Below are 13,084 nucleotides of genomic sequence, written 5' to 3' on the forward strand. Positions count from 1 at the left end.
GGAGTTAAGAAAAATAGTACACGACCATTTTTTTTTAAACCACTTATTATCATATAATCTTGAAAAATGCTAAAATTAATACAAACCTTACTACATAAAAAATTTTCTAAAAAAAAAATTTACTACATAAAACACAAATAGATGTAATAATGAGTTCAAATCTTCTATCCCACACTTCCTGCTCCACTATATACTCCACAAATAAAAATATGTCACATGTCCATCTAATTTATTAAATGGTAAATTTATGTCTTCTATTATTTCAATTACCTAAATATGATGGGTTATTCATTTATTTATTTTAGGAAATTGAAATAATAGAAGACATAAATTTAGCATTTAATAAATTAGATGGACATGTGGCATGTTTTTATTTGTGAAGTATATAATGGAGCAGAAAGTGTGGTATAGAAGATTTGGACTCGTAATAATAAATGTGATTTGATGTAGTAATGGATGTTATAGGTGAGTTTCAACCACTTAATAATGAATGTTTAATTGTTTTTTCTCTGATTGGTGATGCAAAAAATTTGTAATATCTTTAACATCATTCTATAATTTTAGGCATTTTTATAATAAAATGGAGCCTATTTTTTAGGGTAAAATATTTTAAAAATTGGAGCTAACTTGCCTAGGCCTTGAGCTGCCCTTTGAGTATCAACAAAGGTATGACATCTGTGCTAAAATAATCACGTGTTAATCCAGTGTTGCATCAAGTACTCGTGCTTGAATATAAACCTTACTTGTTACTTTATTGGATAAATACTAATACACACATAGTTTATTGCACACTTTGCATTGAAATCACTAAATAATCACTCCATTCTAAATTTTTAATAGATTCAAGAATGAGATGTATCTCTGGAAAAAAGAAGAAGAAAATAATGAGATGTAAAAAAAAGTGTTGTCTATCCAGTTTTTTTTTTTTTTTAATTTTTTTTATTGAAGACTTAACTTGAGGAGAAAATAAATAAATAAAATCCAGAAATCCATGACTTAAGAGAAAAAATTGGGGGTTTACAATGAGACATTAGTTTAGAGACATTAGTTTAGAAATTAGTTTTAGAAATATTTTATAAAAAAAGGAAAAAAAAATAATTTTGTTATCAGCATTTTATATATTTTTATAAAAATAATATCAAAACTTTCTTAATATAACTTATTAACAATTGTCCTAAAAATACCTGTAAACATGACGCTTCCAAAATATTCCATTTGAGGCTATACACTGACTTTCTCTCATATGGGCCTGGCCTATTATGATCTCCAGCAGTCTAGTTTGTATCACTGATTTCTAAAACCAACCGATTAACTTTACCAATAAGTGACACTAAAATATTTAAACTTACCAGACATTGTAGCTGAATTATATATCCTCTCGTTTTTTTTTTTGAAACGTTATATCCTCTCGTTTTCAGTAATAGGAAAAGGAAATCAATAATAATTGATTGAAATATCTTTGACTATCGGCAACATAATCTAAAGCAAACATGCAAAATCCTCTTCAGGTTATTCTATATAAGAAGTTAAAAGTTAAAACAACTTCATACGAAATCCATGTGGGACTTGTTTTAAAATGCTTACACCGTTACACGTAAGGTTGAAAGTTCCGATGAAAGATTTGGATCTACCTGATATAAGCTTCTTATTAGATCTGGCTTAGTGTTTAGCAAAATGGCGGAGTCAACCAGAAATGCTTTGCACAGTATAGGAATTGTAGACCTTGTTTAATCACTTCCTATTTGCTCAGCCTAAGCTGGTGCAAGATTTGTGTTACTTTGGGCTGCTGTGGGTGCATATTGCAAATGATAAGAGATTTGTATTGTTCCCACTGTCAGATGAAATCCAATTTTAGTTTCTTGCTTAATGGAAAAAGTAGTTGGACTGAATGCTATTTGAGTGTCTGAATTATGTTTTTTTTTTTTTTTTTTTTTTTTTTTTTTTTTTTGGGGGGGGGTGGGGGGGGGGGGGGGGGGGTGAGGAAAGCCTGAATTATGAATTAATATTTCATAATCAAGTTCTTACTGTTCTCTCTTCCCCCCATATTCTAATTTATGTTACTAAACACTGTTACACTACACAAGTGTATCAGTAATCTCATATAACCTTTTCTCCCTCTCGGTAGGGGTTGGAAATTTTAAGAACTTTCTAGAAAGAGAAGAGCTCGTGTATGGTCACTACTCACTAGTGGAACTAGACACTGGACATAGGTTGTGTCCTAGAAAAGTCTAGGATACTGAGAAAACTTAATAATGGAGCTTCATTTTGTGCTATCATCGACTATTCAAAAAAATTTTTTTTTTTTTTTTTTGTCTCATATTCTTAAATCTTAATTGTAACTTGTCACATATTCTTTTTATTTTTATTATTAAATAATCAAAATTAAAAAAAAAATTAAACACATAATATATCACAATTGATATTGGAACTGCTCTCCTCTAAACAAAATAGACATACATGATGATTTGAACGGCCACTCCTCTGGCTTGGTTTAGAAAAAAAATTTAGGACAAAGATTAGCTCCAAACTAACTTGGATGAATCTTCTTCAAAATATACATGGTGATTTATGAGACTATTTAATTATATTATTTAAACATGTCACATGATTCATTAAAAAAGTTATGTGACTAATTCTACTCATGGATGATTTCTTTGATCACCACATAATGAGTTAGAGGAAGATAACTCCAAATTAGTTTGAAGCTAAATTTTTTCCAAAATTTTATTCAACCTTGAGCAAAGTTTAACTCCAACCACTATGTGGAAATTTATAAAATTATTTATGTGTATTTTTAAACAAGTCACAAGACTCATTAAAAAAAGTTATGTGATTAAAATTAAGATTGATCTCTTTAATTGCCAAATAGTGAATTGGACGAAGATAAGGTTTTTGAAATCTTTTATGTTAAATGTGTTACAAAAACTAAAAGTTGTTTTAAAAAAATTAAAATAGAGACAAAAAAGCCAAAAAAAAAAAAAAAAAAAGTAAATCCCAAATGCAGACTTGGTCTTTATTTTTAACTTGAGTGTGATTTACTGAAAAATGATGGATATAAAAGGAATGATCTTTCTTTTCTCTTTTGGGTTCTGTGGACATGGTCATTTAAAGTAACTTATCTTGTTCTTAAAAAATTGGCTAGACGCAATTGATGTTTTGTTCAAGAAAGAGGTCAAGTTGTAATAGATTCTATATTTTAAAACAATAAAAATATGGCATGGTTATTTGAATAGTTTATCCTCGATTTGATTAGGACGAAAACTTTGTTTCAAAACATTTTTTTTGTCACAGTACGTAGATTTCTATAATTGTGCAGACTTCACATACTGTGAAAAGGATAATATATATATATATATATATATATATAATGCGTAAAATAACTTCTCATGTTTAGCTAATGCAGTTCCCACTTTCAACTTAAGCATGATTAAAAATATTAAACGATGTAAAAAAGAACAATAACTCTAAAGCTAATAAATCTCACGTTGAGGTGATATGTTTTGTTTTTTTTTTTTTTTTTTTTTTTTTTTTTTTTTTTTTTTTTTTTTTTTTTTTTTTTTTTAAATTAGAGGTAACAAATTGTTATCAGTGTGTAACAAGAGTGATGTGTGACTTTACATGAAATTAATATTACGCTAATTACATGATACTTTAAACACTAATGAAATTTGTCATATCTATATCATTATTACAGGGGTTGAGTGGGTAAAGGGAAATTAAGAGATTAATTAATCTTTCTTTAAAAAGCATCCAATAAATTAGTTCATTTATCATGTTAATTATGAATTCACGTGGTGATTTGTCGAAGAAAGTGATAGATTGATTGATGATCTTGGAACCAAGCCATTTTTGGTTAAGCTGTGTCAGCAATTCTCTGTATGACACGGTCAACAAGGAGCCATTTATGAGGATGAGACAAATACCACCGCTTTCTGGGAAATGACTTCAAGCTCAAGAAGAGCAGCAAAACTACTTGCCGGGAGAAGTTTTTGAAATAAGACTTGACGAGATTCCATTTGTGGAAGATTTTAATATTATATCGTATCTTCGATGAAACCTCGTGTGGGGGATTGCAGTTTGCAAAACAAATGCACGTTAGTCATTTATAATTGTAAAAATAGAATTAGGGAAAAAAATAATAATAATAAAGAAAAGAAAGGAGGATGGAAGGAGAAGAAGAAAAAATATTTAAGCCATTCATTTTTGCGGGATAAGAATCAAGATATGAGGAGTAAAAACGAAAAAGAATAAAAAAGACATGATTTCATGAATTGCCTCATTGTTAGTATAAATGTGTTAGTAAAATCACACCTTTGAATAAGAATGATACAGAGGATGTAGCTTTTTTCTTTTTCTTTTTCTTTTTTTTTTTTTTTAAAAAAAAAAATGATACGGGGAAGTAGTTAATATAAAATAATCAAACTAAATATATATATATATATAAAAACTTAAACTTTCGAGTTAAGTAGTGTCATTATATATTATATTAATCATTCAATTGGAGTCTAAATTTTCCTAACACTCATTGTGCCTTGACTTTATATGATATGCACATTTGTGATTATTAATAAAGTATACAATTTTATTTTTTATAATTTAATAGTTATAATGGGGATAAAGAATTTGAATCAAAATGTCTTTAGGACATCATAAAGGACAAATTAAATGAAGTACAAGGCTCTTAGCAATTGATGAAAATTGATGGGTCAAAAAATTATTTGACAAAAAAATCTGTGCAACATTGCTTAAAACAAGATTAATGATGGAATGGAAGAGTAATTTGATAATCAACAATATGTGTAGAAATTTACGATAGAGAAAATATAAGAATTTTATGTGATTCGGTTACAAGGTTCATGTCCTAGAAAAGTAAAATTTCATTCACTTAGATAATAATATATTATAGAATTTATTTATAAAAATGGAAATTAGATAAACAAGTGGATGGAAATCTAAATTTTGAATTAAATTTTACAATTTCTTTTAGATGGAGATTGCAAAAATTCATGAGTTATATAGTAGAGATGGAAAGAACTTTTAGATGCTCTTGACTAGGGCTGAGATTAGGTCGGGTTAGGTTGGGTTTATAGTTACCCAACTCTGACTCGATAAAAATCAGGTTTGACAGGAAGGAAATAGATCCAACCTGAATATTTGGGTATTGGGTTAGGTTAGACCATTGGGTATCGATCAAGTCTTCTCTCTCTCTCTCTCTCTCAAAATTTAAATTAAAGTATATTCAGGTATTTATTTTCAAACTTGCCCTTTAAAATATGTCATTCTTTTCCTTCTTGTCAAACCTGATTTTTATCTGGTCAGAGTTCAGGGTTGGTTGTAAACCCAATCTGACTTGATCTTAGCCCTTCCTAGGATATAGTTGAAACTTGAAACAACATTTAGGGAGTCTAACTGTCTAGAAGTCACTTGTCCTTGCACATGTAAGACTTTTCTATTACTTAACATCAACATAGATGGCATGGCTGTTAAGAATAGACACGAATTGCTAAATATATGAGATTTGAAAAACAGAACGAAATAACACACACAAAGCTAAACATATGACATATAAAAATTACTAGTTTAACAGTTTGCCTACTTTACGAAATTACAGTGATTTCATTAATTTCAAGGAAATTATACGAATTACGATAGTATAGTTTTTCTCTCTAAACCAACACGCCAAACTGTAATAAGGAGTAATAGTATTTATATCCCACATAGTGGATTTACTTTGAACTAAGTCTTAGAAAAGTTTCATTAAAAACCATAATACTTTTATGTAAAGTTGAGTTATAATCCGAGTAGCATATACTAGGCTTCACATAGCCTAACAATAGAGATATTAAAACAACGTTTTAAAATTGGAGGATCAATTGTGCATTTTTAAAGTTTGGGAGACATTGCAATTGGGATGAAAATTTTGATGAAAATGTGTAATTTGTCCAATAATTTAAAACATTTTTTTGTTGTCGATAATTTGTATGAACCCAAGCTATTTTTGTGTAGCAAAAAAAATCTATAATAAAATAATAATACAGACAACATTTAGGTTCAAATCTCCCTTCTCCAACCAAGTATTAAAAAAAACAATAATTGTCAACATGCAAATAAGTAGCAACCAGTTTATGCCTTTGTATACTAATGCACAATTGCTGAACAAGAATTAAGAAAATGGCTACCCTTTCTCTCCACACTTGCAGAGTTCAGCAGCCCCATGCAACCATTAACAGAATTCACATTTTCCTCCACTTCACAGCCATACTATTCCTACTTTACTACAGGACCACCCGTCTCTTCCTTGAAAAAAATGTTCCCACATTAGCATGGTCCCTCATCTCCACCTCCGAGCTCATCCTCACCATCATTTGGATTCTCATTCAAGCCTTCAGGTGGCACCCAGTGTCGCGTTCTGCTATCCCGGAGAACATACCTGGAGGCATTGAATTACCGGGGCTTGATGTGTTTGTATGCACACTGGACCCCAAAAAAGAGCCTACAATAGAAGTGATGAACACTGTTTTATCGGCCTTGGCACTAGACTACCCGCCTGAGAACCTCTCAGTGTATCTTTCAGATGATGGGGGTTCTTACATTACATTGTATGCTATAAAAGAAGCATGTTCTTTTGCTAAGTCGTGGCTACCATTTTGTAAGATATATGGGATTAAGTCAAGGTGCCCTGGGGCTTATTTCTCATCATTTGCTGATGATGAGCTGCTTCTTTGTAGTGATGAGTTCAGGATAGAGGTGGAGAAAATCAAGGTGGGTGCAAATTTGGTTGCAGTGCATATATATTTTGTTGTTTATTCCTTTTTTCTTAACCCCCTATTTGGGTACTTATGTTGGTGATAGATATTGAATGCTCACCAGGGCCCCGGCGTATTGTGAGGGTTTTTTTTAGTTTCTTTTCCTCTCTATGATAAGGCACTCTGGCACAACTGAGCAAAGTACAAGATATAGAATGAAGCCTTAACCAAAAAAAGATAGTGTACTTGTAGGTGGATCATTTGATCCCTGCTATTTGTTTTTTCTCCTTATTTTTTGTATTCAAAAACAATTTTCTATTTTTGAGACTAAAATACTTATTTGACAATTCAAAATGGACAAAAATTAAAAATTGTTTTCAAAACTCAATTTGTGAAGGAAACTGAAAACATGCAAAATGCTGTTTTCAGTTTCTAGTTTTCAAAAGTTAATGAAAACAGGTATTTAATTTAATGAATCTGTCTCATTTAATGATTTAGCATTAAAGTTTAAATCCTAATAACAACATATTTTAGTATTTTCTATTTTTTTCTTTAAAAAATTACTTTTTTAATTTCAACTAACCAAACATGTTTTTGATTTCAAAAATACAATAAAATTGTTTTTTCTTTATATTTCCATAAACAAGTTTTTGAAAATAGAAAACAAAAACTATTACCAAACATTAGTCTCCTAGATGCATTTAGTCTCCCCTAAGTTCTTTTTGTGTACTTGTATGTTGCTAATCTGTTTTTGCTCTCCAGAACAGTTTGTGCAATACTAATCTCATAAGATCACATATATATAATATATGCAGGCCAAGTAGTTAATCTATGCAGGCTAAATAGTGTTAAACTTTGATATTATGTTCTAATTTCTGTAAGACATATTATCAAAATTTCAGATTTGTGCAATACTAATCTCATAAGATCACATATGATATGTATAATCTATGCAGGCCAAGTAGTTAATCTATGCAGGCTAAGTAGTGTTAAACTTTGATATTATGTTCTAATTTCTGTAAGATATATTATCAAAATTTCAGAAAAAGTAATAGTGTTGAATGATATTATCACCTATGCAGGCCAAATATGATGAATTCAAAGGAAAAGTTGAGAAAGTTGGTGGCGAAGATGAAAACAACAAAGTTGTGCCAGACCGCCCACCGCGCGTCGAGGTATGCAACAAAACATTCAAAATTAACACAAGAAATTTAAAAGATAAAAAAGAGGATCAACTATATTTAGGTCATTTTTCGGTTTTGTACTAGATTTCCAAATTCTGATCCTTGCTTAGTGTGTTATCTATTCCTAAGTTATGGTTTGTGACTAGTGAAACATGCTTGGTGGACGATCCAGAAATCTTTTCAAACTATACTAGGGTTACTAGGCAGAGGATCTCTAGAAGTTTGGCCAAAGCCCCAAAAATTGCTCCAATAAGTAATCTATGTCTTGCAATTTTATGAAGTCCTTGAGGTTGCTATATATATAGCGCTTGAATGACAATAATAATCAAGCAGGTTGCCTTTTTACTAACTCTATTGTGAAATAAATTTTCAATGTTCATTCAAATTTTCTCATACATCTCATATCTAAGAAAATGAAACAAAATTAAGGAAAGAAGCAGACATGAATTTCCTCTAAATTGACACGTAAAAAGAATACACATCCCCAAATATTCTTATACCTCTTATACATTTTAACTATTGTCTTCAGAAAGGGTCTATTTGGTTGAAGGGGTAAAAAAGTGGGAGGATAGAAAATGCTGGGAGCATGGAAAAGTGAGAGGATAAAAAAAATTTTAATTTCCCTCATTTTTGTTTAGTTGGGAGTGGAAAAGTGGAGGGATGAAAAAAATGAGTTTGTATAAATTTACTCACATACCCTTGTTAAAAAATGATGCCCAATTAAAACAAAAAAAGTGACAAACAAGCAAAAAAATAAAAATCATGTCAAGAAAAAAAAAATCAAGTTTAGTTAAAAAAAAAAAAAAAAAAAGAAGAAGAAGAAGTATGAGACAGTGTCCCAAGAAAAAGAGCGAACGTTTGCCCAAAAAAAAGAGCCAACATTGCCCATGCCCCAGGAAATAAAAGAAAAAGAAAAAAAAAAGATGAGACAAAGTGTCTAGAAAAGCACCCCCCCCCCCCCCCCCAAAAAAAAGGACAACATTGCCCAGAAAAGCAACTAGGGGCATTTTTGTTTATCTACCAAATCATATTATCTCCCTTAATTTTCTGTCCATTTTGGGGAGTGTGGATCTGGGGAGAAAACACCTGGATTCCACTACATTTTTTTTCCTCTTCCCTTCCTAACTAAACACCCTCCAAAAAAAAATTCTTATTTATTTTTCCATCCTCCCTAAAATCCCCTTTACCAAACATACCCTAAATGTTAGGATCAACAAATTAGATGACGTTAGTTTCTTACTAGAAATAAACATACAAAAAAAAAAAGACTATTGAAAAATGTAAGTCCCATTTGCGCTATTTCCTTAAAGGGACTAGTCTTGTAACAATTGAATCTTGCAATCTGAAGTGTACCTTGAGTATTGTCTAACCATTCTTATACATTCTAAGAGTTATATATAACTAGACAAGTTTGTGTTTGTGTGTTTGCCAATAAAACTATACATATTTAAAACCTAACAGTTAATAAAGTCTAGATCAACTTAGTATATTTCTGATGTGGGACTCATTACATATCAAAACAACACAAACTTTATCAACATCCAATCAAATTAGGGGCATCACATTTAATTACTATTAGTCTAAATTATAAACTTTTAAGTGATTTGGCATAATTTAGACCCTATATTTATTTCACTTTGAATCATGCTTTTAAATGAAGTCTCCATTTTACTTTGAAATGGAAAACATACAAATATGTGTGATGCATGTGTGATTATATGACAATGAACTTAATAAACAATAATAATATGTTAATAATTGGGAATATATCTATGTGATGTATGTGTTAATTAATAAACTTAGTATAAAATAAAAGATTTATCTATAACTAATATCATTAACACGTGTTAAAAAAAAAGGAAAAGACAAGGACACAAATTACGGTTGGTTTAAACATTATGAAAACTCTCACAATAAGTTGCATGATGGAAGCTGATGTGGGAATGGTGTGATACTAAATTTTATCGAAACCAAAATTATCTTTCAAAGTAGCAATGCTTCAATTTTAAATATAGGATAAGTTAACTTTGGAAATTGGTTTATTTTTTTAGATAATACATGACAACAAAAACAACGAAGAGAACGTTGAGGACCAAACTCAGATGCCTCTTCTTGTCTATGTCTCTAGGGAAAGAAGACCATCATGCCCTCATCTTTTTAAAGCCGGAGCCCTCAACACCTTGGTAAGTATACTATCTCTATTTCTTTGGCATAATAGAATCTAGTTAAATAAAAATAATAGCACCAAATAATAGTACAAGTACTGCAGCTTCGAGTTTCCGGAGTAATCAGCAATGGCCCTTACTTATTGGTGCTAGACTGTGACATGTACTGCAATGATCCTACATCTGCTCGCCAAGCAATGTGCTTCCATCTTGACTCCCAGCTATCTCACTCACTTGCCTTTGTTCAATACCCTCAAATTTTCTACAATATTAGCAAGAATGACATATATGATGGTCAAGCAAGATCTGCTTACAAGGTGAGTGAAAAACCATTATGTTTTGCATGTGTGTCTTAAGCCAATTCAAATTATTGAGAAATAGGTTTTCATATTGAGCAATGTTATAGAAATAACAAATTTTACAAGAAATTTTCTACGATTTATTAAAGTGACAAATTATGATCAATACAACATCACTTTTACATGAGATTATCATTGACGTTATTTTTTTTTACATTGATCACAACTTGCTACATTAGCCATTGCGAAAAAAGAATTGTGAAATTTATTGTGTCATTAATACTTGTTGTTTCACATTAAGAAAATAAAAATACTACAAATTTATTATATAACCTTTATGAACTGATGTGATAATATATATAATCGATGGATCTCAAAACAAATGAGTATTGAATTAGTTTTTTGTGATTGATGACATATAATTAGTTTATAAAAGTTACATAGTAAGATTTGTATTATCCCTAATTTCACTCTTCATGTTAACACACACACACACATATATATATAAATATATATATATTACATGTTTTTTATCCATCTTAGACAAAGTGGCAAGGCATGGATGGGCTAAGGGGGCCATTACTCTCTGGAACTGGCTTTTACTTGAAAAGGAAGGCATTATATGGGAAACCTAATCAAGAAGGTATGGTAAAGTTTTCTTGGGGTAGCTTAGTTGTATTGAAATTTCAAATAACACTCATTTGGCATGTTTATTTTTTATTTTTTCGCCTCTAATGGCAGATATGTTTCTCTCTGAGCCTGAAAAGAATTTTGGTACATCCAGCAAGTTCATATACTCGCTAAAGGGCAATAATGAACAATTTGTAGCCAAGAAGGACAATTCAAGGGATGCAATTTTAGAAGAGTCCAGACTCTTAGCTAATTGTGCGTTTGAAGCAAACACAGAATGGGGAAAAGAGGCTAGTATCATATAATAATTAATGAACTAATGAATTATTATTTATATGTTTCTCAAAGTCTATTCGAGTTGTACATATATATATATATATATATATATCTATATATGACATTAATGTGCTTTGGTTTTCCTTTGATACAGATAGGATTCTCGTATGATTGTTTGTTGGAGAGTACATTCACAGGGTATCTTTTGCACTGCAAGGGGTGGATATCAGTGTATCTTTACCCCAAGAGACCATGTTTCTTAGGGTGCACCACCATTGATATGAAGGATGGCATGGTTCAGCTTATGAAGTGGAGCTCCAATTTGGTACAGGTTGGGCTCTCGAAATTCAGTCCTCTTACATATGGGGTTTCAAAAATGTCCGTTCTTCAAAGCATGTGTTATGGATACTTCACTTTCTCATCCTTTCTCTCTGTCGCTCTTCTCTTATATGGCACGGTTCCTCAAGTGTGTCTCCTGAATGGCATTCCTTTATACCCTAAGGTAAACTATATATAGTAACAAAGTATAAGTCCTTTGACATTTTAAAGTCTGTTTTGAAATTATATTTTAGGATTTGTGTTGTAATTTTTTATAAAATGTACGTACATTTTCATACCGAAAACATCAAGTAATGGTAACCAGGGTTGCCAATGGATTATTACTTTTAAATTTCAAATCTTAGCAATATTGGTGAAAAATAGAGAGAAGAGATAAAATTAACGTAGCGCTTTACTTAATTCAGCAATTCATTTATATCCATAAGAGTGAATGAAGAAAATTTTTACTAATAAAAAATAAAGGGTTTACAATGACTTTATGGTACCACAAAAGAAACCCTAATTCTGTAAGAAATAAAGGGTTTGCAATGACTATATGCTGCCTCCAAAGAAACCCTAGCATGGTAAATTTAATGTTTTTCAATATACACTTACCACAGGCCTCTAGACTAAAGGCCAATAGGAAATAGCCACTACCTCTAAGATTATCCATAAGGGATAAAATTGTATAATACTTCTCTTGTACGTTACGAGTCCTCAAGTGTGCCTCTTGAATCTAACATACTCTTCTTGATTGTTATTACAGGTTTCAGACCCATGGTTTGCTGTGTTTGTGGCAATTTACACGTCCTCCCTTTTCCAGCACTTATATGAGGTCCTCTCCAGTGATGGCTCAATTATGACTTGGTGGAATGAACAAAGAATTTGGATGATAAAATCAATTTCTGGGAGCTTATTTGGAGTTCTGGATGCCATCATGAAGTGTTTAGGCAAAAAGAAGGTGAATTTAAGCTTAACAAATAAAGCCGTTGACAAAGAAAAGTTTGAGAAATATGAGAAAGGTAAGTTCGATTTTGAAGGGGCTGCCATTTTCATGGTCCCCTTGTTAATACTGGTCGTATTAAACATTGTTTGCTTCTTCTGTGGGCTAAGAAGAGTGGTAATTGAGAAGAGTTTGGAGGAGATGTTTGGACAAGTTTTCCTTTCGTTCTTCATTCTAATTCTGAGTTATCCGATTCTTGAAGAAATGGTGAAAAAAGGTAAGGGAAAATAGTAAGTTATTTGAAGCACTTTCTTCGGGAGATTTTAGAATGTATGCCTTTTTTTTTTTTTTTTTTTGAGAATCAGAATGTATATGCCTGAATGGGAAGAATAAATAAGTTGTTCAAGGTCTCTTTAAGTGGCACACGCCATTGAACAACAGATTATGACTTTCATTGCGGATTTTGAAGTTCCCTAGTAGATCAATATATTTACATTTTCTACATTATAATTTCAATGGTAAT

At 31.0% G+C, this 13,084-nt stretch overlaps 1 protein-coding gene across 1 annotated transcript; it reads left to right on the forward strand.

Moving 5' to 3' along the window:
* Positions 1 to 6,171: 6,171 nt before the first annotated feature.
* On the forward strand, positions 6,172 to 12,852 carry LOC115949904 (cellulose synthase-like protein G2). The gene is made up of 8 exons (XM_031067169.1): positions 6,172 to 6,762; positions 7,829 to 7,921; positions 9,982 to 10,113; positions 10,200 to 10,412; positions 10,938 to 11,037; positions 11,136 to 11,314; positions 11,455 to 11,802; positions 12,385 to 12,852. The coding sequence occupies exons 1-8, from the start codon at positions 6,172 to 6,174 to the stop codon at positions 12,850 to 12,852; spliced, it is 2,124 nt and encodes a 707-aa protein (XP_030923029.1).
* Positions 12,853 to 13,084: the final 232 nt, after the last annotated feature.

This window comes from Quercus lobata, chromosome 6, assembly GCF_001633185.2.
Source record: "Quercus lobata isolate SW786 chromosome 6, ValleyOak3.0 Primary Assembly, whole genome shotgun sequence".
NCBI classification, from domain to species: domain Eukaryota; kingdom Viridiplantae; phylum Streptophyta; class Magnoliopsida; order Fagales; family Fagaceae; genus Quercus; species Quercus lobata.

Bases quoted from the DNA above. Each gene is read 5' to 3' on its own strand.
- LOC115949904 (XM_031067169.1), top strand. From the start codon at position 6,172: ATGGCTACCCTTTCTCTCCACACTTGCAGAGTTCAGCAGCCCCATGCA. The intron at 11,038-11,135 runs GTATGGTAAAGT...CTCTAATGGCAG, and splicing joins TGGGAAACCTAATCAAGAAG to ATATGTTTCTCTCTGAGCCT. The intron at 11,803-12,384 runs GTAAACTATATA...TTGTTATTACAG, and splicing joins GCATTCCTTTATACCCTAAG to GTTTCAGACCCATGGTTTGC.